Consider the following 23,708-nt stretch of genomic DNA (forward strand, 5'->3'; position numbering starts at 1 on the left):
ATCAACTTAAAATTATAATTATGTAATGTAAACAAAAGTAAAGCGTCAACACTTTGGTATGACAATTGGTTTCTATTTTGTCTTGAACTAACAATTCATTATAAAAGAAAGATATTTGACTAATGTCTATGATTAGTCAAAAATCAATTATATGTATCTTTTTAGCAAAAAGAATCTATGTTTATTGATATATATATTTTGTGAAGCAGTAATAGTTCCAAATTTTTAGAGAAAAAATGAGTCTGTATCGCAAAGTGATTGGAATGCATTGCTTGTCAGGCCAGTCGTATATTTGACTGATAATACTATCCAATTCAAGTGCCTGCCGCAATGAACAATAATTCAAGCAAAACAAGTGTATAGAAGCAAACATAAACATAACTGTCTGAAAGTACAAACATAACCCGCGAAGAGAAAATTTAAAAAAAAAAAAAAAAAAGAAAAAAATTTAAGCAGCTGGCTAATGCCACAACACTGTTGGCTGCCTTGTTCTTACATTTCCTACATCGTCGTCTGGATTATCATTTTACATCTGGTTACCTAGGACCTGATAATATTGAGGGTGTTGCTACGGACGTGGTACCCGCTCTGATGCACGGAGCTGCAGGTGCTTGCGGATTGAGAAAATCGTAAATTAAATTGGGTTTAACATCCATGAAACCTTCCAAAACACGTAATACATCTGTCATGGAAGGCCTTCTAGTATAATCAACTTGCAAACACCATGCTGCAATCCTCATCATCTTCACAACCTCTGCTTCATTTGGCTGCATGTCTTCGGCCAATTCATCAACCAGATCCAAGAGTTTCCCCTCCTCCGCCTTTTGTCTAAAAAGGCTTAGTAAGTGCATCTCTTCTTCTGACTGAGATCTATCCACATTTCTCCGACCACACAAGATCTCCAAGACCACAATGCCAAAGCTGTAAACATCTACTTTCTCCGTGATGACAGCACTTGACCATTCAGGAGCCATGTAACCTGGTGTGCCTCTCATTGTTGTGAAGGCTTTGTCTTGGTCCCGGGCAATTACTTTTGACAATCCAAAATCCGCAAGTTGTGCATTAAAATTTTCATCTAGCAGAATGTTTTGGGGTTTGATGTCTAAGTGTAAAATTTTCTGTGTCCAACCCTCGTGAAGATAGGCCAGTCCTCTGGCTATATCAAGGATGATTTTCCGCCTCAAATTCCAACTTAGACGGAGTTCTCTGTCTTTGGGAAAGATCCATTTATCCAGAGAACCATTGTGCATGTACTCATAAACGAGAAGCCAATGGGATTTCTCGGCACAAAACCCAATCAGTGTCACCAAATTAATATGATGAACACTTCCTAACGTCTCCACTTCAGCCAAAAGTGACTTTCTGAAGTGACCAGGGCCATCAAGACGCTTCACTGCTATTTTAGCACCGTCTGGTAGAGTTCCATAAAAAACAGAACCAAAACCCCCTTCACCAAGCTTCGCACTGAAATTCTCTGTCATGGACTTCAAGTCTTCAAAGGAGAATCTAGTGAATCTCTTCCCAACAGCTTTTGAATCTTTTTTTTTATTTCCGCGCAAGTCATTCTCAACAGCTTTTAGATCGATCTTATTTCCACGCAAGAAGAAGATGCTAACTACTAGAAACAGGGTAAAAAGGACTCCAAGGGTTGATCCTAGTATGGCTGCTATACGTTTTGGTCCTTTTTCTCGAGCAAAGAACGTATATGGAGGATTTTGCACTTTTATGTATGACAAACTGTTATAATCAGTAATATTCTCCTCTTTTCTTTTGAATGAAAAGATTTTAGATAGAAGACAACAATACCCATTTGATGAATTCAGTTGCTGTCGATATATAGCAGCTTTGCATGAACAATTCTGCAAACAGGCCTTCGTGCAATGCTCTCTATCTGTATTCTTGATATGAGGGATGAAATTGAAGTAATCATAGTCCTTAAGCTCAAGTAAGCTATGACTATGAAGATCAGAAGGCTTGCAAGAAACAGGTATATTTTCATGACACCCTTCAGATACCTTGCTGAAGTAAAGTAATGATTCATTTCCCTCCGCTTTTGGACAAGTGCAACTCCCAGCTGAACAAACGCCATATTCTCCACACACCAAGGGGAAACCACATGCACCAGTGTAGTTAATCAAAAGATCAGATACTGGCTCCCATTTTGATTCTCTCAATTGATAAGCCCTCAAATGTCCATCACTCCCCAGTTGAATGAACTGTGCTGCAGATGTCGAAGGAAGCAGAAAACGATCAAAACTTCCATTCAAATATTGGACTTTGTTATTGCCCTGGTTCATGTGCTTCACCCTCAAGGGTCCAAAATAGACTTGCTGAGGATCGGGTTCGAGGAAAGCAATCAAACTATCATTTGTAAGAGCTACGGAGTATAAACCTGCACTTGAATTTGATGTTGACACATTTGCGGTCAGCTTTTGCCCAGGAACTAGTGCCTGCCCTGGAACTAATGTGTCCGTCGGGTGATCAAAAGACTGCCAGACCGTCTCATTGTTTCTGTCGAAAAGCACAAGGTTTCCCTCTTCAGATAACTTTAATCCTGAAACAAATTTCCCCGTGGTGTTGGTGTTCCAAACTGGAGTGCCATCAAGATCTTGAAGTATCAAATACCCTTTTTCAGAGAGTTGCAGTGTAGCTCTAAGTTTAACAGGATTGTTTCGATTGGCAGACCACACAATTTTTGGAGAGATGCTAGAATTGATTTGGAAGATGGAGACAGCAAAAAGGCACTTGCCTTTTGAACTTTGGCAGTGGAAACCGCAAACATAAGTTCCACTGGCAAGGATGGGCGTAACACCTGCGGAATCCCAGAAGCCAAAGTTAAACACAGGAACGTTAATCCAAGAATTTGGATGATGAGCAACTGACGGATAGGTGATATCTTGTGCATTTATCAAACATGATGACGATGAGACGAGTAGAATTATTAGAGAGGCAGTAGCAGAACCAGTATTCTTTCCAGTGACCATTGCTTCAGCTCCAGCCTCCCTCAAAGAATTCTTCGTAACAAAATTGAAAGGATCAAATTACCAAGGCAGGTTTTCAAATAAGCAAGTGTTGCTAGTTGCTAAAAAACAAGTGTGAAGTTGAACTACTTGTAGTTCCAATACACAAACAAAAGAAAAGAAAAGAAAGCTCCGATGAAGGGGAGAACAAAAAGCTTTGAGTACATGTATTAAAAGTATTCTCTGCTTTAATGGAATCAGTTATGCATTTAGCAAAGAAAAGGAAAGAGGATAACCATTATCGCGTTTATGGTCCAAGTCCACCGCAATCACTTTTCCCATCGCGTTTGTGACCAGGAATATGGACGGAGAAAAGGAAATTCACTGATTGTTGAAGCCCTTTTCTGTTGGAAGAAGTCCTTTTCAGAATATTATAGTAAAAGACTTGGCTCTGATTCAAAGATTCCAATTATTGATCACATTATTTACTTTCGAGTAAAATTTGAATCATACATCTCCACTCCGGAATATAAAAGAAAAAGACAAGTCAGTTAATCAGAAAAGTTAGTTTATTATCGAATTATGACTGTTGTTCCTCGCTGAAAGTTGTAAAATGAGCTTCAAAAACATTCAAATTTAAACAAAATTAAATTTAAAAAGATTTGCTTTTGAAATAATTAATTATTATTCTTATCATACGGAATCCTTGATGTGAATCTAACTCAATACTCATTAACCAATACAACTTCACTTCAGTCAATTACGGATTTACAATTATTGTGTATTCGTAAGAAAAATAATTTTTCATTGAAAATTATAAAAGACAATTAGTATGTAAAAATTAATTGAAGTATGACTTTAAAATTATTTTGGAAAGTCATATTTAACCCTCCTAAATCAATAAAAATTTCTAAAAAGTCACCCATTTTTTCCATAAAATGGACGAGTCAATAAACATCTTTTCGAGTCAACAACCCAACCATCTTAATGAAATAATTGATCCGGGTCAAGGGGCAAGGGCCAAGTCAATGGGTTGATCAGTCTGGCTGTTGAACTGACCTGGAAGAATATTTTGTCCTTTCACCACCATATGTTGGTTTGCAAGCTTCCAAATGCAAAGCCTAACAAGGGCTTTCCTTGCAGACGATAAAATCCCCTCACAATATCCAACTACCTCCAAACCTGAGAAACATTAAAAATCCCAAAATCCTTGGTCTGAAATTTAGTTTGAAGATATGATTTCAATGCTCATATTCTATCATCACTTGCAATGACAATACAGATCATCTATGCACACAATCAACAAAATTTTACCTGCATTTGTTTGTTGATTAAAGACCGAATTGTCTACGCTATCCCAATCCTTGTAAGACCCCATTCAGTGAAAAGTATACTAAACCTCCCAAACCATTCCCAGGGAGATTGTTTTTAACCCACACAGACTTCTTTGAAAACGACATACAAACTCCCCGAGCAACTATTGGTAGCCTTAACAGGCTAATGATAAATCATTATTTTCTTCTAGAAGAAAAATAGTTGCAAGCTAACTATATTAAAAAAAACGTATAATGAAAATATAATTGCATTCGCTCGTAGAATGCCTCAAATCAATACTCATTTGCCACCTCAAAAGGCTCCGCGAATTCAGATTAGGACAAACTTCTATTCTTCATCCATAAAACATATCCTTTATTTTGGTGCCACATGCAGTACGTCTAAGAGGAATGGCAAATCCTAAATATGAGTTTCATGATATTACACTCATAGTTATTTTACATTCAGTGCAACAACAAAAAACATCTAGCATGATGGGATTTCAATTTGGTCAAATGTAAAATATCTTGAATTATAATCTACAACCTGATCTACTACGGCTTACCATAGCAATTTTCATACACCATACTTAAGAATGACAATTGAATTGACATTACACTAGGCATGGGGAATCGTGTGTTTATGGAAAAAGCGATCCCCCTACTGAAAACTTGATGAATTGTTTCATACAAGCCTGTTTTCCGCTTAATATGAACAGCAAAATGTCAAAAAATTGTTTGTGACTTCTACTAATTTAGGAAACCTTGCTGTTTCGCCACCAACATTATGGAGGTAAACTACAATTGCAGTTCTCGACAAGCAAAGCAATAGGAGACTGAGAGCTGCATCTCCTGTAAAACCTGAATTTCAACTAGCTCTCAGTACATCTTGCAACATGCAGAGAAAATTAGTGAGAGGAATTGAATTGATGTATGACGTGAGACTTAAAATCATGCATATTAATGGTGAATCCAGAAATATTTGCATGGGTCAATTTATTTTATGAGGGCGTTGTGGAGGCTTACTAGGTTCATTGGATGGATATTATGTGATCTCTAAAGCTCTCAAGGGACATCATCTTGATCCTCCATCTCCTCAAGGATGACATACTTTGCGGCAGGATTAGTTGCGGATAACCCCGCCGTTTCGCCTTCTTCTAGTTTACCCTTCTGCAGTTTTTGGTATCTGAACAAGGCATAACAAAAATGACATAGGCATTTTAGGTTAGCTTTGGCCATGGTAATAACCAGAAAGCAAAATGAAACAAACTCAGGATTTACATCCATAAACTCTAAAAACAGGTGAAGAAATAGATTTGACAGACACATCCATGTTAAAATGTTATGACAAACTGGAAACGGTATGAAATAACTAATTGAAACAGCCATCAATAGTTCGGTTTCAATATAATTTCATATCCTCAATTGGACTCAACTGTTAAAACCTAGACATAACACTGCTCAATTGGCTACAAATCCAAGCATGCCCCTCTTCTTCTATGAACTATAGCTCAGAAGTTGTGATTCATTGAATAAAGAAAACGATATACTAATCAAGGTGAGAATTAGCAAACATGAAAACCGTAGGGATTACAGAGAGAAATTGGAAATAGATGCAATTAGGGTTTAAAATTGGTAAGATGTAGTTGAGTATAAATTTGAACTAGATACAATTAAGGTAAGAAAATTCGTAAACCAGATTAGGTTGAGTATATCAATTTCCCAATTACACAAGCAGGAGAAGAAGATAGCAAGTAGCCTCATTTAAGCTCCAGGAATCCTAGGAACAAGAAACCCTCATCCTTTATAGGGTTTGGAGCAGTAAATAGCTGTAACCTTCCTAATACCTCGTTAAATGGTAACGAAAGTGATTACATAGCATACTACATTCTCCATGACTATTCCCTAAAAGCAGTGAATCATCAGCACCAAAAATAAACTAGATGAATAAAATAAGGAACCCAAGAAGTATTTGTGAAGTTTGAGATTGATAGTAACTATAAGAGAATAAAAAATGCTGAAGTTTGTACAAGTTAATTGGCCAAGTGTGCAAGTTAACTAATTAAGTCAGAAGTCAGAGAAAAACTAGGAGCAAGTTAATCAATTAGGTACACCAACTTACTTGATTAACTTAAAACACCAAAAATCACAAACAACAAATTCTGGCGTTAATTAAAAGAAAAAAAAATGCAAAAATACTAAAAGGAACTATAGAAATCTCCCTTCAAATGACATACAGCATTCCTAAACCCTGGGCAAAGTTCAATAACTAGGGGTGTAGGTTTAAAAGTGCTAATCATATTACCCTCTCTGTGGAAAGCCATCTAATTCAATGCCTTCACTTAATAAAGAAATGACTCAATTATAAATAAAACCTCCAAAGCTTTAACTTCAGATAGGAACAGATGCTGAGTTTCAATATCTAACAGAAAAATAAGATCTGAAAACAATGAACTGGAAACATATAAATATTCTTTTAGTTCAACAAAACCAGAGAAAGCATAGCCTTTTTGTAACACACGATCCAAGAAACATGGACCTCGTCTGCATTCAATATTTCAGTCACAAGCAATAAATAAAAATAAAATGTTAAAACTTCAGAAATTTTAAAGGAACATCACTATCCAAAAATTTTTGCAAGCCTCAAGCCAAAATAAATGCATATTCACAACATAGATTTATCAACCACTTACTTGTACCAGTTGAATAAACTGACTCCGACCATAATTGTGCATAGTCCAGCTCCTTTTAACCAGGTAAATTCATCATGGAAGTAAAATACTGCAACCTGAACAAGCATTAGAAAAAGAATCAGAAAAAAATTGCAAATAAATTGTAGGAAAGTGAACAACAGAGTACAATCAGCATTAATAGGCAAAACAAGAAGAAAATAACATTCTGCACATTAGGCTGACACCCTATTAGCTCAAGAAGATTTCATTGGATAGGATAAAGGTGGATCAGTATTCTACTCCCAGTCCAAATACAAGCCAAAAGATTATTGGAAATTTAGTGAGACTTGGAACAAAGCCATTCAACAACCAAACCTAATCTAAGACCTGATTGTTAAAATGAAATCTGATAAACAATTTCCCCTCCTATGTGAACAGCCTCCCACTCTCACACTTAATCTCTTCTACCATTCATTTACAAATTTTTTACCTAAAATAATCAACTCATTGATCGCTGTCCATTTTGGTAATGTACTCGAGGATATAGTTGGAAGAACTTTGGATTACAACCAATGGCAGTTTGCTCTATCATTTAGTCATCCATTTTCTACTCTCTCTCCCTCTGCCTCTCTGTCTTTCTATAGTTCTCTTTCTCATTTAGCTAATTCCAAAGGCAGGCTCCACCAGAATCCTCTCATCATCACCTGTCTTGTTTAGAGAACTAATTCCTACATATCATAAGTCCAAAACCAGCAGTTTTATCTACAAACTAGACTATACCAATTATAGAAGGCTTTGGATCAGGTATCCCAAACCCAAACAAATGTCTTTCTTTAGAAAGAATGTATATGTATTTCAGTTAGGGTGCATGGACTAATAAGTTCAGCTATGAATAGCCACACTTACTCTAAACTGTAGCGAGAAGCATACCCTTAATTAAGCTCATTGCATAAAAATTTCTGACTAGCCACACATCACAATTCACTTTTTCCCAATTGGCATTGACTGGTTGCAGAAAGGATTATATGAAAATATGAAATGGTTACTTCATGTCAACAAAATCACTCATTAAAATTATGAGAGGTAATCCTACTTTTTAACAAGTCAAACTTTTTTTTAACTCCAGATGTGGAGTCATTAAAGGGTGAAATAATATTTCACGAAGGTCAAACTGATAATATCCGAACTTAAAACAGGCTCTAAAAGTGATATGTAAAAAACAAGATGTGTCATAATTTTAATGGAGTGATATTTGCTGGTGTTGAGTTCCAATTTCATACCATCCTTTCTCAGAGGGTTGCTGATAAAATTAAGGTGGCAAAAGCAAGCCACATGCAAACAACTTGCCTGAAACCCAACCCAGTCCAACTTAAGTAGGATAAATAGCCTACCACCCAAACCTGAAATGCCATTCAAATCCCATCAACTCATAACCCTAAACAATCCAAATTTGATCCTAATCCAAAGTTAGGGTGTAAATCAACCAAGCCAAGCTGAGTCAAGCTTCTCTTGTGAGGCTCAACTTGACTAAATATTACCAAGCTCGAGCACAAACTGAGCTCAAGAATGATTGATTGAACTCCGCTCGGGATAATCCATTTTGGCTCAAATGGAACCATGTAGCTCAATTTCACCATTTTTGCTAACCTATTTAAAGTTCCAAAATGATGTCATAAAATATTAAAAAAACATAACAATACCCAATGACAAATGACCACTATCCCCAAGGAAGCTAACTGCAATCTGCACAAGTAGATAATAACTGTTTATACTACCGTTAGCTCCAAAATAATATTTTAAGATAAGTGGGCACTACAAAACTTGGGATCACTGAGTCACAATTAAGAAGTCAGAAGGCCACATGCGAGCCTTCAGTAAAAATGCCAAGATTTTGCATAACCATTTAACAATATATACATATAGCAAGAAATTTATATACCATTATGGTGACAGCCTCCTTCACAACTCCAGCTATTGTCACTGTAACTGCACTAGTTACAGAAACAAGAATGTACTCTGTTAAAACCTGGATCAAAAAGAAAAGCTTAGGTTCTTCAAACCACAAGACTTGTATTACAGCTGCATAAAGAGAAATGGAAAGCCTGCCATATGGTCCATAAGTGCTTCCAAAAATTTTATTAAAAAAAAAAAAAACCCTCACCCACCTTTCAAAGGATGAGAAAGCCAAAAATATTTAAAAAGGAAAATTAAAGAAAAAGAAATATTTCAAAGGATGCTTCAGCATATATTCCTACCATAAAAAATGCCAGTGTTCCACCAAAAAGCATCAACAAGCAACTTCGAGCAATATGCCATGAATTATTAAAATAATTGTTCTTTCTGAATTCATGCCATGGATCCAAGAAGAGAGAAAGAATAGCCGTTGCAACTGCCATCACTGGAGTCACGTAGCTCATGAAGGTAAGTGGATTTCTCAAACCTGGATACAATTAAATAGAAATTACCTTGGAGCAATGCTGTAAAAAATCAGAAGAACAAAGAAGAAAAAGAAGACCACCTCATTTTAACAAAGGTGGTAAATTTTAGCAAAACCATTTGCAATCTATCAATATATATAAATTAAAACCCTCCATTTTCATAGATGTTAGAAAAGTTTTCTAGAATATTGTCATCAGAATTAAAATGAGAACTTCAAGATCACCCCTTATAAGATCACTAACAAAATAAGCTTTATAACTAAATTAAACTGAACAATAAAGCAACCACATATCATATGCATAAATCAATGGATTGAAGCATCTCTTACATGTATGAGTTATCTGGAGAAAAGAATATTACTTACGATATAATGCAGTACACCTAGAGAACCTAATATTGCAGTATGCGAACTCCTCACTACATTACTGCTAAAAAAAAATCTAGTGTTTAAGCAAACTGAAAGATATGTAATTCTTTGGGTTAATTATCCATTTAGTACCCTGATTTACCTAAAGTTTAAAAATGTGCAATTAAGTACTTGAACTTTGTTTTAGTTTATGGTTTGCACATGAGACGAACTTTGTTAGTCAAATGGGTAACATGTCTAGAATAAGAGAACAGTAACATGCCACATATCTAAAAATGCCATGTCATTTTTTTCTTTTTTACTTTAGAATTTTTCATTTTTTTATCTTTGAAATTAAAAAATAAAAATCTGAAAAATAAAAATTCAAAAAAACAAAAAAGAACAGAAAAAATAGAAAAATAAGGGAGAGAGAAGAGAGAAATCAGGGGGAGAGACAAAAGGGAAGAGAGAGAGAAAAGAAGGGGGAAGCCAATGTTGATCTGGGCAAATCAGCACCAGGCCACCCCTTTTCCTCTCTCTTCTCTTCTCTTCCCTCTTCTTCACTCTCTTCCCCAATTTCCCTCTTTCTCTCTCCCCTTTTTTTCCCAAATCTTTTATAATGACATGATATTTTTAGACATAGCGCATTCTTATTGACTATTTATTTTCAAACATATCACCTATTTGACTAACAAAGTTAATCTCATATGCAAATTAACAAACGAAAGCAAAATTTGAGTACCTAATTGTGCATTTTTAAACTTTAGGTACCAAATTAAACATTTGAGTATATTTGAGGTACCAAATGTATTAAGCCTCGTTCTTTCTTCGCCACAACAACATCTGACACAAACTTAGTCATCCTCCAAAAATCAAATAGAGTACAAGTCTTTTGGCAACAACCATGAGAATGCTGTCTAAATCGAGAATGGATGATAATTATATCACACAATAATACTGATCCAAAACACCCCCCCTCCCCTTCTCTCTCTCTCTCTTTTTATTTTTATTCTTTTTGAATTTTTTTTATTTCCAAATCTATTTTTTAATTCAAAATTAGAAAAAGAAAAAGGAAAAATGACATGATATTTTTAGACACAATGCATTCTTATTGACTATTTTTAAACATATCACCCATTTGACTAACGAAGTTAACCTCATGTGCAAATAAATAAATAAATCAAAGCAAAATTTGAGTACCTAATTGTGCATTTTTAAACTTTAGGTACCAAATTAAACATTTGATTATATTTGAGGTACCAAATGTATCAACCCTCATTCTTTCTTCGCCACAAGAACATCTGACACAAACTTGGACACCCTCCAGCAAAAATCAAATAGAGAACAAGTCTTTTGGCAATAACAATGAGAATGTTGTCTAAATCAAGAATGGATGATAATAATATTGCACAAACATACTGATTGGAAAACAAAGAAAAAAGTATGAAAACTACGTGGCGATATAATAAACCAACAGCGAAAGGGAAGAAATATGATAAACTAAAAAAATGAAGAAAGAGAGACCACCTACCATAGGCTTCTTTCTTTATATAGTATTCCATTCCAGACACCATTACCATTGAAATGTCAATTTGGAGGCAACAGATAAAACAATCAATGTAGTTAGTAAAGAGAAAAGAAAAATAATTTGAAAATTGGATCAAATAATTGAACTCTAATATATCATGTAAATTACAAATGGATCAAAGCCATACCTGCAAAAGAATTTGAGTCATACACCAGCGAAATCCAGACATAACAGCAGCAAGCATGACAAAAACAAAACCCCAAAACTCAAACTCTGTCTCCTTTGCAACTGGAATAAAAAAAATCAAGTTTCACAAGTGTTATACTATTTGACATTGTAAAAGCTTGAGAAACACACTAAACAAATTTCAGAGAGAGAGAGAAGCAACACCAACACCAACACCAACACCAAAGGTTGTTACAACCTGCTCGAATATTAGACAAACTCACTGTAGAAAGTTCTTTGAGACAGATTATTTGGTTGATTAAGGCCCAATTTACCATTGAGAAGAGATTGCAACAGTGTGATTAGACAGCATGATTGTTAAAATTGATAATTGGTAAAACAATGAAGGCGATTGAAAAGAGATACAATGACCATTAAGGGCATAATGACAAAGTGATTATTAATATATTATATATTTCATGTTGTAGTTTATCTGATGTTTGAAATTATTAAAAATAATAATTCAATTAAATCAAATAACAAATTTTCTTGAAATACACAATATATTTATTCAATGTTATAAAAGTATATCATGTTTACAACATAAAAATAAAACGAAATAAGAACAAAAAAAGATAAAAACAAATGGGTTTTAAAACTGATTTCAACATTTATATCACTAATTCACATTTTACATTATTGAGAATGTTCTTTCTTTTAAAGTTTTATGTTACTTCATAACTAAATTATGAAATAATCATGTGTTTTTACTTTTATTTTTGTAATTTCATTTATCATATAATACTTATGAATTTTATTTAATTGATAATATGAACAACTGTACATCTCTTTCATTTTCTTGGACTAGGAGCACAACTTTGTGAGAATTTTCAGCAGCTACTGTACTTGTATGGACTGTGCAAAGCAACACTAACCCCAGCTGTGACACCTAATAAAATGTAGCTGTGAATCCAAGGTTTCCTTACCATTTTCTGTCACTTTCATACCTTCCAGTCTTAAATCATTCCATCAACCACAAGAACACTCATAATTTTATTCATGTGAGTCATGAAATGCCAAGAATAAAAAGAGAACAAAGAACATGCCCTTGATGTATCATTGTCTAATATTAGGATTAGTTTCCAAAACACTTGAAAACTTTAAGAAAGGAGAAAAGAGAGTGAAACTTCGCAAAAGGATAAGTCAAATGACGAAAATCTCCATCTATTAGTGACACTTTACAGCAAGTAAAATCATTGGCTACAGCTAAAAGTAAAATCCATCTATTAGTCAAGACTCCATACCTGTTAATAGAATCCCAACAGATATTACCAAGATAATACCTAAAAGTTTAAGGCTTGGAGACTCCAACCTATCAAACATACATTCAATGTTAGGATCAAAACAAGAAGGGGCATGAGAAAGAAGACACTCAATTCTCATAGAATACCAAAAAAGAAAAAGCAGCAGCAGCAAGAGCAACAGGTATCTGAAGACAACTTGCTACAAAAACTAATTGTTATTGAGAAAACTGCTTGTAAAATAAATTTACCAATTTTTTAGGGTGAAGAAAAGCATCTAATACAACAATTATATGGTAATTTCAAATCTTAATATAAAATAGGTGAGTAATGCCCTTATAATGACGCTTTGTAAGAAATAACTTTTGATCCCAAACTTATGATGCATAAGGTTGCAGAACTTCTGAGAAGAAAACTTTACAAATGAAAGGGTCATGCATGAGTCATAATCCTAAACCATGCCAATTCCCATCACTGCATTCACCTCATGTCTAACGACGCAATCACAGATCTAATAACACGGCTCAAGAAGAACAGGAAAAAAGATACATTCCCTAATCTTGATGATTAAAGAACAAGAAAATCTACTCCTGACCCTACAAATTCTTGCCATTTGATGATTAAATATTAAACTGAATCAGTTGATCAACATTTAAAACAAGCAACTTCTCCTATATCTTTCCACCAAAATTTCCCAATAACCAACCTAAGTTAAAAAGAATTAAGACTACCATATTCCTAACCAAAACCACACCAACTAAAAATACCACCAAAAAGAAAAGGAAAATGGGGTAAAGAAGAGGCTTGGGTTTACATCTTTTTTTGGTGTAGAGGTTCTTTTGGGAGGATTATGGTGCAAGGAAGAAAGAGGGGAAAGGAGAAGGCCACTGGCTACCGCAGTGGCATAGGGCCGAAAAAGAGGAGGAAGAAGAGAGGTAGAAAAAAAAAGGGAAAAAGGGAAGATGAACCAATTAAAGGGTAGAGGAGAGTGTGAAAAAGAAGAAATCGGGGTTGGCAACGGCAAAATCTAATGATCTTGACTAGATGTAGGATCTTTTTGCAAAAAAGAAAAAGAGGGAAAAAGGAGAACTAAACAGATTAAAGGGTAAAGGAGGTTGAAAAGAGGAGAGAAAGCTGATTTTGATACTGACAGTCTGCCAACAGATGATGGCGACAGACAGATGCCAGGTTCAGAGAGAGAAAGTGAGCGACTATTGGTGTAGGGAGAGAAGGAAAAGATAGAAAATGGGGGGGGGGGGGGGGGGGAGGTTTTCTTAAATGGTCAATTCCATGTCAGCATATTCAAATTGCCACATTAGCCTAGTCAATGCCACATCAGCTTTGGTCAATACCACATCATCTTGGTCAAATGCCACACCAACAACTCAATGGACGAATGTTAACAGTGTTAACGATTGGATTGAGATTAACAAATCTGAAAGTACAACGACTCCATTTATACGAATTACAAGAGGGACAAAATCCACCACTTTGGTAAAGTAAAAGGATTATTTACATAATTTGACCAAGAAAAGAAAAAAGTTGAACTTTTCAAGGGAACTATTACAAGTTGTCCTAGTCTAGTCCCTAGGCTCAGGTGTAGTTAATCTTATAATAAAATGGCATGGGTGGGTTGAGTTACCAAATAGATATGCCCATTCTCATCCCTAACAAGTATAAAAACAACCAAAAGCTCTATAATATAATCAAGATACATCAATAAAACAAACAATTTTTTTTAAAAATAAAATCAAACTTTTTAAGAGTAGTTTAGCATAAAAAGTGAGTAGAAAAATGAATTAAAGTAACTATCTGACATTTGCCCAATAAAAAAATTATAAAATCAACAAGACAATTGCCCTTCAAATCAATAAATTTGAACCCAAGCTCTATCCTAGCCCCATCAACCATTTGGTTAACACTAGAGCTAATAATAAAGGCCCAATAAATCATTAATTCAACAACCTGAGGGTAGACACAATTACTAAGCTAAACTATGTTGTGGAAGATATTATCAGGCCAATAACTTCCTATTGTGGATGCATTCACTAGTATTTGGTGTAGATCATAAAAACATGGTTTTGAATTTTCAGCATCTATTATGATTTCTTTAGATCTTTCAGGTGATATAGCCCTCGACCATGCAAAATGGATAAAACAGATTCAAGCAGCCAACCCCAACTATTTTGGAATTACGGCTAATTCACTTGAGCTGAGATCTTATTGGTGCTAATTCTAATGCAAAATTTAGTCAATTGATTGACAATGTCAGTCGCATACATCCATCTCATGATCCTCCAATCGATCATGAAGGAAAAGGAAGCGATAGATGACCCATCCTGCATACTAAACGTAATTAACCACACCAGATAGTTCAAAATGAAACTCAAGAACTAGCCCTAGGGTGGTGAACCCCTAATCCTTTTAGGGAAAAACCTTTAAAGGAAAAATCATGTAGTCAAACTCTTTCAAACAAGCCAAGCTATTATAGTTTTTCAAAACCAGCCAGGTATCTAACATTGAAAATATTGACTTCCAGAGGTAACCGATGCAAGTCAAGGTATGAAGATGGGTGAGCAATAGTCCAATCCAACACCGGAATCAGTTGGAACCAACCTTGTAGGCTAATTTCATAAAATTGGTTTAAAGCAAAGTCTAATCACTCTTGACGTAGGGTTCTCATAGAATTAGTTCCTATAGGAACCAACCCAGCAGACTAACCATGATTTTTTTCTTTTAACAACGCTTTGATTTAGTTTTGTGATAAAAATTTTCTGATATGTAGGTATATGTATGAGGAGGCTTGAACTTAGAAGCTCCCCCCTTGAAACTTGCCTTTGGCAGTTCAAAGCCCAGATTTGTTTTAAGAACATTGCCATTGACATTAGATTATCAGCAATTAATTTAAGGTTATTCTTCAAGCACACAATCCTGTAGAGTGCTTCATCCAACGCTCATTGTTTCTGAAATATTGCTATTGCCATGAGAAAAAGAAAAAGCATTTAAGGAAAACAATTGAAGTAGCCAAGTAGCTATCATCTAAAAGATACTCTAAAAATGCATGGCTTCAAGCTTGTAAACGCATAAACTACCAAGTTACTTAGTCCCTACATCTACAAAGGGAGCTTCATCCCAGCATTTGAAGACCACCTAAAGTCTAAACAGTATAGCACTATCCAAACATGGAGAATGAACATGAAAATCAATTGCAGAAAACTCACCTGAATGCAAAAGCGAATAGGAGAAGAAATATTGGAGCTGCAGATTTACACTGCAAGGTACATAGGAAAAATAGTTCAGTCAACTACACAATATATTCACAGAGTAAGAGAGGGAATTTCATCTAAAAGAGACTAAACACTCATCATAACATAGAGTATAGAGAAGTTAACAAACCATTGTGGCAAAAGTGACAGATATGAAAACCAGGGATGCATTGCTCAAGTTAACGTCCAGTGCTGTTGAAAGAGCCGTAGGTACAACTGTGAAAGGCAAAGTCCATCTGTACATTAGTTGATAGAAAAGTTAATAAAATAAGTTACAAAGAAATGCATAGAGATGGAAAAGGCATAGTAGGACAGAATACTAGTAATTTAAAACTCTAAATCTAAGTGCAAACATGCATTTAGGTTTGAGCTAACGATGTAATATCAAAAATAAAGTTTACAAATTTATTTCCATGGACAAAATGCAAGTACCAAATTCACATGATAAAAAAGCAAAAAAAAAAAAAGAGGACATATATTGGATGAATTTACCTCTATAGAAGTAATCCCTCCATGACATTGCAACAGTAGGCTGATATCTATGAGACCAATACCATGTGATCGCCTTTGATAAAACAGCTTGCATTGTGAAGTGGACAGTATTCATCAACAAGGGAGCTGGAAACTTCCCCAAGTCATCTCCCAACAAGGTTTTATTGTACCTACTCAAAGCAAAATATAATAAGAGGAAAAATGTACAAGCTGCAAAAAATAAGGTCTTAAATTTAGCTACCATGCTGCTGTGACTAATTCAAGATAGACTTACAAGGTCAAAAATGTGCTGAAAGTGTACCATACAAGTATAAAGAACAGTGTCTTCAACACATCCGCAGCAGAAACAGAGCTCTTGGAATTTCGTGCCAGTGCTTTCCAATTACCGGTAGAATTGGCTCCATCAACGGCATTACTTGATAATCTTAAATCCTCAGAAGACTCATTTTCAATATCAAAAGCTGCATATTTCCCATTTCTATCTCCCCCATGCATATCTTCCATGGTACTACCACCATTCAAGTGCATACTTTGCTCTGAAAATTTACTGTATCTGACCCTGTTTTCTAACTCACTCTGATTAAGCATAGGCAACTCAAATTCAGAGTCTTCTAGACATGCATCAGTAGTCTCAAAACGGTGTTCCAAATGAATTGTCCCATCTTCATCGACCCAGCGAGAGAAAGATGGCTCCCTGCGAAGACCTGAAGCTTGATTTCCACTCTGAGTATCAGCTGTCCCTGTGCATCCAACTGTTTCTTTATTCAAATTACTCTCTACCATCTCCTTTATTATTACAAGTTAAAGCCATCTATACACCAGATGGGAAAACAATTTGCCAATGGCCACTTAGCACCTTTTTTTCCATCAATTTATGCAAATAGTATATTAATTTGCTCAGGTTTACCACGTGAAACTATTATGTGAACAATATTTTGGGCACCATATGAACTAAGAATTGACTGAGGACATTAAAAGGGCTTTTGCCACTCTACTTAACTTAGATCATTCAAAAGAACCCGGATGGCACCTGTTACAATCAAATATAAACCAAAGGCGGTCAAATTTGAGTATAATACATCTTCATTTAAAAGCAAGAGGTCGGAAAATATGAAAAAACCGAAACCTATTCATTACCACAGTCAACAGCCAGGCATTATGTTTCAAAAATACAAATTGATGTTTTACTCAGTTTTTCCAGTTATAAAACACAGCATTAAATCAACTCATTCGAACAAATCAACCCCCAACCCAATAAAAAATAAATAAATAAATAAAGCCTCCCGCAACTCGTGAGATTAACCAGTATAATAACATTCGAAATGAAGGAAAAGAGGCTAAAAGAAACAAACTAGAAATTTGAATCAAATATATATATATATATATATATATATATATATAAAGGAGCTGAAAGATCAATAAAATTCAACAACGACATTAAAAAACATACAACTTAAATTTTTTTTTAAAAAAGAAAAAGGGGAAAAGACATTGAACTGACCTGGTCAAGTTTCGATGAGATCCAAAGCGGTGAAGAAGAATGAGAGACAGAGCGATATAACTTTAAATTTAAAAAAAAAAAAAGGAAAAATGAGAGATCTGATCTGGTAATGGATTATAGATTATTAATGTGAATGTTGGTGAGAAGTAATTGGGAGCGTGCGTTTGGGCGTTGTTGTCTGTTGTTGTTGTTCTTCGTTTGTCTCTAAAGCGTAGATTCAAAGATACATGTTTTTCTTTTTGCTTTTATTCCTCCTTCCTTCTTTATTGGTCTGCTTCATTATGAGCTTTTGCCACCCCCATCTCCAAAAGCAATCTTAGGTTGAAATTTTCTCCTATTAGATATACTTAAACTAGCTTAATACCAATAGCAACATAAAAATTTTTTATCAAATAATTTAAGAGATTATTGGCATAATTTGTTTACTATTTGTTTAAAATTTAACATATATCCGTATCAAAAGCAATTAAATCTATCAAATGTCATTGGTCTTTCTCATTCTTTTCTTTCTCAAAAGTCAATGGTCATACAATGTTTATCAAAATTTTTATTTCAAGATTTAACTTATTATTTTATTTAAAATTAAAATTATTTTATTTAAATTAAAATGTAATCTTTGAATTTGATACCTTTAAGGAAAATTCAATAATAAAAGCTAGCAAATACAATTAATATGACTAAATATTGATAGGTGAAGGTGTTCTTAATAAATATAAATTTTTTAATTCCTTAATTCTATTATTAGTGATTTATTAATTCTTTTTAAATAGATAAAACCAATAATAATTATTTGGGACATTTTAAAAATAATCTTTAAAAATAATATGTTTTTAAAATTAACCTTCTTTATAATTTTAACTATTTTTAATAAGTTTGATAAAATTACCTTTAATAAAGTTACACGCTATGATGTTACATGCCATGTACAAAAACCTGTAACAAGTCATGGTTAACGTGTTACACGCTATGTACAAAAATATGTGACAAGCCATGGTTAGCTTGTTACATGCCAGGTATAAAAATATGTGACAAGTCATATACAATAACCTGTGACAAGTTATGGCTAGCTTATTACACATCATGTACAAAAATCTGTGACAAGTTATGGTTAACGTGTTACACGCTATGTACAAAAATATGTGACAAGCCATTGTTAGCTTGTTGCATGCCATGTACAACATATGTGATAAACCAAGTACAAAAACATGTGACAAGTTATGGTTAGCTTATTACACGTCATGTACAAAAACCTGTAACAAGTCATGGTTAGGTTGTTACAGTCTATATTGAAAAAAAATACTGTTGTTACACGCTATGTAAAAAAATATGTTACACGTCATAGTTAAAAAAGTTATTACACGCCATATTGAAAAAAAAATATTATTGTTACACACCATATTAAAAAAATATTATTGTTACACGACATATTTAAAAATATTTTGTTATACTTTAATTTCTAAAATATTGTTATTACTTATGAACCAAAATTGCAAATCCCCTCAACTTTTTTTTTTGACAATTTGACACAAATTAAAATGTTTTTAACATGTTTTCATAAATCAAAATATAAATATTTTTTATTTAAAACACTTACTTTGACTAAAAAAAAATTTAAAAATCTAGATTTATAAATTTCAAAATTTTGAGTTTGTTGGTATCTAGGTCCCTAATTGATTCAATTAAAAGTTATATCATACATTTGTGATTATTTCTACCGTTTTAATTTTATCCAAAATACCTAAAAATCGAATTTTTCAAACAATCACCCACCCAAGCACGTCAAAACTATTGCTTGGTGTCTTGAAAGCGTAAGAAAGAGAAATCTGAAAACGCGAGAGAGAAAAATCAGAAGCATAACAAACGAATGTCGAACAGAGAAATCGATAAAATTTGAAAGATTGGAATGGTAAGAGAGAAATTCGAAGCACAAATGGGGAGAAATGGAGAAAAATTGTGATGAATGGTTTAATTTATTTGAAATAATTTAAAGGGTATTTTCATCAAGTCATGATTAAATATAGTTAAAATCAATTAAATTTATTTTGATTGTTACTTTTAAAATATTTTTATCAAGAAATATCATTTTTCATAATTTTCTCTAATTATTTTTGCCTGCATGTTCACAACAATTCCCAATTGAATTACTACTTTAGACCGCAAAGTCTCTCCCTCTTTTTCCCTTTGAATAATAATTTTGTTTTCTTACCTTAGTTACATGCGCCGGCCATTTGTTTCGTTACCATTTGCCTCAAACATCATATTGGATAACCCTAATAAAAGTATAGATCATGAGAGGGAATCAATGTACATCAATGGGTATTTTTTATTTGTATATAATAATGGTTTAGGGATGGAAAAATTAATTCAAAAGATATAAGCTTGCATCATTGGCTTGATTTTTTATGATTTTTTTTTGAAAAGTGATTTTGTGATGATTAATAATGCATTAAAATAATTAAGAAAGTACAATCATAATTAATGTATTGAAAATTTTAATAATACATATAAAGTTTATATTTGATGCACTCATAGTGTATACTATACTTTAGAATCATGTTTTAATTGAAATTTTACATTTTTGTCAAACCTACTCATAACCAAATAAAGAGGAAGAAGAGATTAGATGGGGGGGAATTAGAGAGATATTAAAGAAGAAGAGAAGAAAAAAGAACGGTTAAGAGAGAGTTGGAAAGAGACAAAAAATAAATTGTTTTATTTCTTATGCATTTTTAAAGAAATTTATTAATATTTAATTTTAAATTTTTAAAAATTTACATTTTATAATAAGGTAACATCATTTGATAGTATGATAGTGTGCAGAAACTATATGTTATTAGAGTATCAAATATAAAATCATATTTTAGTTTAACTAGGTTGAATCTCATTATTAAAATTTCCCAACAATTAAAAAAGTCATGAAAAAAAATTGTAACAGATATATTGTGAATAAAATAGAGTTCATAATATTTATAGTTTTTTTTCCCTTTTATCAACTTAAACATGTTATAATTTTTTTATAAAATAAAGTTAATATTATAAACACTACTTAAGTTTTTAAGAAAATTAAATTAATCCTACAAAAGTCACTCCGAAATATGGTTGTTGTATTCTATATAAGTATCATTGTATCATGAAGTTAATGATGCTACTTATGACTTGAATTTATAATTTTTAAAAGGAAAACTATAAAAATAAACTTGAAGTTAGTAGAAAGAATATACTTTAATTAACTTTTTTTATAATTAAAATAAAAATCTGATCTACTTGATATTCCGTATATAGTTCTAATTACTTTTCATATTCTAATTACATGGTAGGAAGACAAATAATTTATAGGATGCATATTAATTAGAGAAAAATAAAAAGAAAATTGATGAACGGTTTTTGCTTAAGGCGGTTTTAATATCTATAGCTATATTTAAAAGAACACTTAAATGGGCTTCCTTATTTGACCCTTGGTTAGGTAAGTCTGGTTAACCAATATTATTAAAATTACCATGATGTAATAAATGGTTAAGGAAAGAGAGTCAGGATAACGTCACCATTGGCCATTGTCACTCTCTCAATTTCAATTCAACTTTCCCCTTTTCCCTTTTCTCTCTCCATATTTTTTTTCCCTTTTCCAACATCCAATTTAAATCTAATCACATCTGCATAAACTTTATTACAATTATTAATATTTTAACAGATTAAAAATAAAGCCTAAATCCAAGAGTCAATTATTTTATGAGAGTTTCGCTTATAAGTAAAATGACATCATACTTATTAATTATTTAACAAAACCAATTGTTCTATTAATCTAATTTTATAAATTTATTAATAATATAAAAAAATTTTGAGAACTAAATAAATAAAAATTAACCAAATCTAAAACATGAACTTACTTACTTACATGTCAGTAGTTTTTTATGATAGTCATATAAAGGTACACAATTCTTATAAAATTCTCAAAATAAATGTTTTCGAAGTTTTTTACTTCATTCAACTGCTAAAAAATATAATTTCTATTAAACACATAAAATTTGACAATACTGAAATACCCATTTCAAGTTTACCTTATTGTCTAATATTTATGAGCATAAATAAGAGAAAAAAGTTAAAAGAAAAATGAGTAATAAAAAAAAGTAATATAATTTGTACAGTTACACTCTTTGCTTCATCATCAACAAACAAATATATAACTGATTATACAGCTTACGGCATCCTATTCAAGCTAACAAATAATTTAAGGTAAAGTTTTTACAGTAAATTAAGAATTAAAAATTATGAATAATCAAAAAAGATTTGTTATATTTAAAAGAAGTCCTAAAAGGTTTTTGGCTTGACATTTGATAGGGTTTTGGTTTGACACGTGATTATTAGGACGTGAGCTTGAGGTTTTGGATTTTTGGATGTGACCTTGAGGTCTGAGGCTGGAGTTGGATTAAATTTTTTTCCTCTCACTGTTAATATTCTAGATATAAAAAATAATTATTTTTTATAATGTAAAGGGTCAGCTAGCTAAAAATATGGTTTTGAAATAGATTGAGTTACTACATATTCTATCTTTCTAAGTATTAAATGTAATTAATGGCAAGTTCAAAAAAAAAATGTAATTAAAGGCAAATTGTGCATACCAACTAGTTAAAAATAGAGTTTGAGAGAATTTTGGTAGAGATGGAATTATTATATATTTTATTTTTTAAAATGTTAAATGTAATTAATGTAAAGTAGTGCATATCAACTAATTAGAATTTTGAGAGAGATTGAGTTAATATAAATTTTATTTTTTAATGTTAAATGTAATTAATGAAAAGTGGTGCACATCAACTAACTAAAGGTAAAATTTCAAATGAGATTGAGTTACTACCTATTCTATGTAAGTTTAAAAATTTTATTTAAAATTTTGTTTTATCGTGAGATTTATTTATAAGTATGTTTTTATATAAAAGCATTACAACAAATACAATGATGATTACAATAACAACAATTATATATTTTATAAAATAATATTTTATACATATCAATATATATTAATAATTAGATATAATAATATAATTATTATTATGTATTTATTTCATAAAGTATTCGCAACTTAATTAAAAAAAAAAAATTACTTTCCTAAACTCATTGCACGACTAGCGCACTAGTCCTTTAAGGAAAGTGACCTCTGTTTCCGAAAGCAACCAAATCCTCTTACAATCGGGAGTTGGATACGGGGAAGATTATTTATATATAACAACGCGTACCGTCTTTTCAAAAGGTTTCATTCAAGTAAACACACCCGTTGTTGCAGAGTCTTTCTCTTCAAGTAAACACACGTTGATCTCCATCATCGCTTTGCCCTTTTTCTGCAAAAAGAAGAGAGTGTTGATCATGGCAGGAAGAGAAGCAAGGTTCACATGCTGTGTGAAGGTAGAGCACGAATTCACCGTCATTCCCCACCTTTTCCAAGCCGGATTTCGTCTTCAAATCCGTAAGTTCCTTAAATATGATAATGGCAATGTGCGAGAGGCCCTGGAGGAGTCATCCCAGGAAAAATTTTTTCTGCCAGAATTTGTGTTTGGTTGCAATGGACACCACAGATATGTAACTTATCGTCTACGTGAAGCTGGATGGCATCAGAGCAATCTTCAAAGGATCTTGGACGCAGCTTTCTCCGAGGCCAAGTTGATTTTAGAAAGAGAGAGAATTACTTGTGGATTACACATCATTCCAACAATAGTATTCTGCGTCAACAAGTTCG

The 23,708-nt window shown here is 33.0% G+C and overlaps 2 protein-coding genes across 4 annotated transcripts; both read right to left on the minus strand.

Annotated features, from left to right (window-relative positions):
• Positions 1-341: 341 nt before the first annotated feature.
• On the minus strand, positions 342-3,364 carry LOC18612096 (G-type lectin S-receptor-like serine/threonine-protein kinase SD2-5). Of its 3 annotated transcripts, none has more exons than XM_088809697.1 (2): positions 3,257-3,364; positions 342-2,812 (listed from the first exon to the last, which is right to left on the minus strand). In XM_088809697.1, the coding sequence occupies exons 1-2, from the start codon at positions 3,300-3,302 to the stop codon at positions 537-539; spliced, it is 2,322 nt and encodes a 773-aa protein (XP_088665823.1). In that variant the 5' UTR covers positions 3,303-3,364; the 3' UTR covers positions 342-536. The 3 variants fall into 3 exon arrangements, with proteins under 3 accessions (XP_088665823.1, XP_088665825.1, XP_017980358.2); XM_088809699.1 differs by lacking the exon at positions 3,257-3,364 and adding an exon at positions 2,963-3,222; XM_018124869.2 differs by lacking the exon at positions 3,257-3,364 and having other exon boundaries at positions 342-3,222.
• Positions 3,365-4,692: 1,328 nt separating this feature from the next.
• LOC18612098 (Nucleotide/sugar transporter family protein) lies at positions 4,693-18,315 on the minus strand. Its single transcript, XM_007048699.3, has 13 exons — positions 17,984-18,315; positions 16,757-17,512; positions 16,483-16,652; positions 16,121-16,206; positions 15,946-15,995; positions 12,728-12,795; positions 11,446-11,546; positions 11,262-11,274; positions 9,201-9,385; positions 8,885-8,971; positions 6,967-7,061; positions 5,300-5,459; positions 4,693-5,134 (listed from the first exon to the last, which is right to left on the minus strand). The coding sequence occupies exons 2-12, from the start codon at positions 17,263-17,265 to the stop codon at positions 5,339-5,341; spliced, it is 1,485 nt and encodes a 494-aa protein (XP_007048761.1). The 5' UTR covers positions 17,266-17,512; positions 17,984-18,315; the 3' UTR covers positions 4,693-5,134; positions 5,300-5,338.
• Between the last annotated feature and the right edge of the window lie 5,393 nt (positions 18,316-23,708).

The sequence above is a fragment of the Theobroma cacao genome, chromosome 1 (genome assembly GCF_053813885.1).
Source record: "Theobroma cacao isolate CCN51 chromosome 1, ASM5381388v1, whole genome shotgun sequence".
Taxonomy (NCBI): domain Eukaryota; kingdom Viridiplantae; phylum Streptophyta; class Magnoliopsida; order Malvales; family Malvaceae; genus Theobroma; species Theobroma cacao.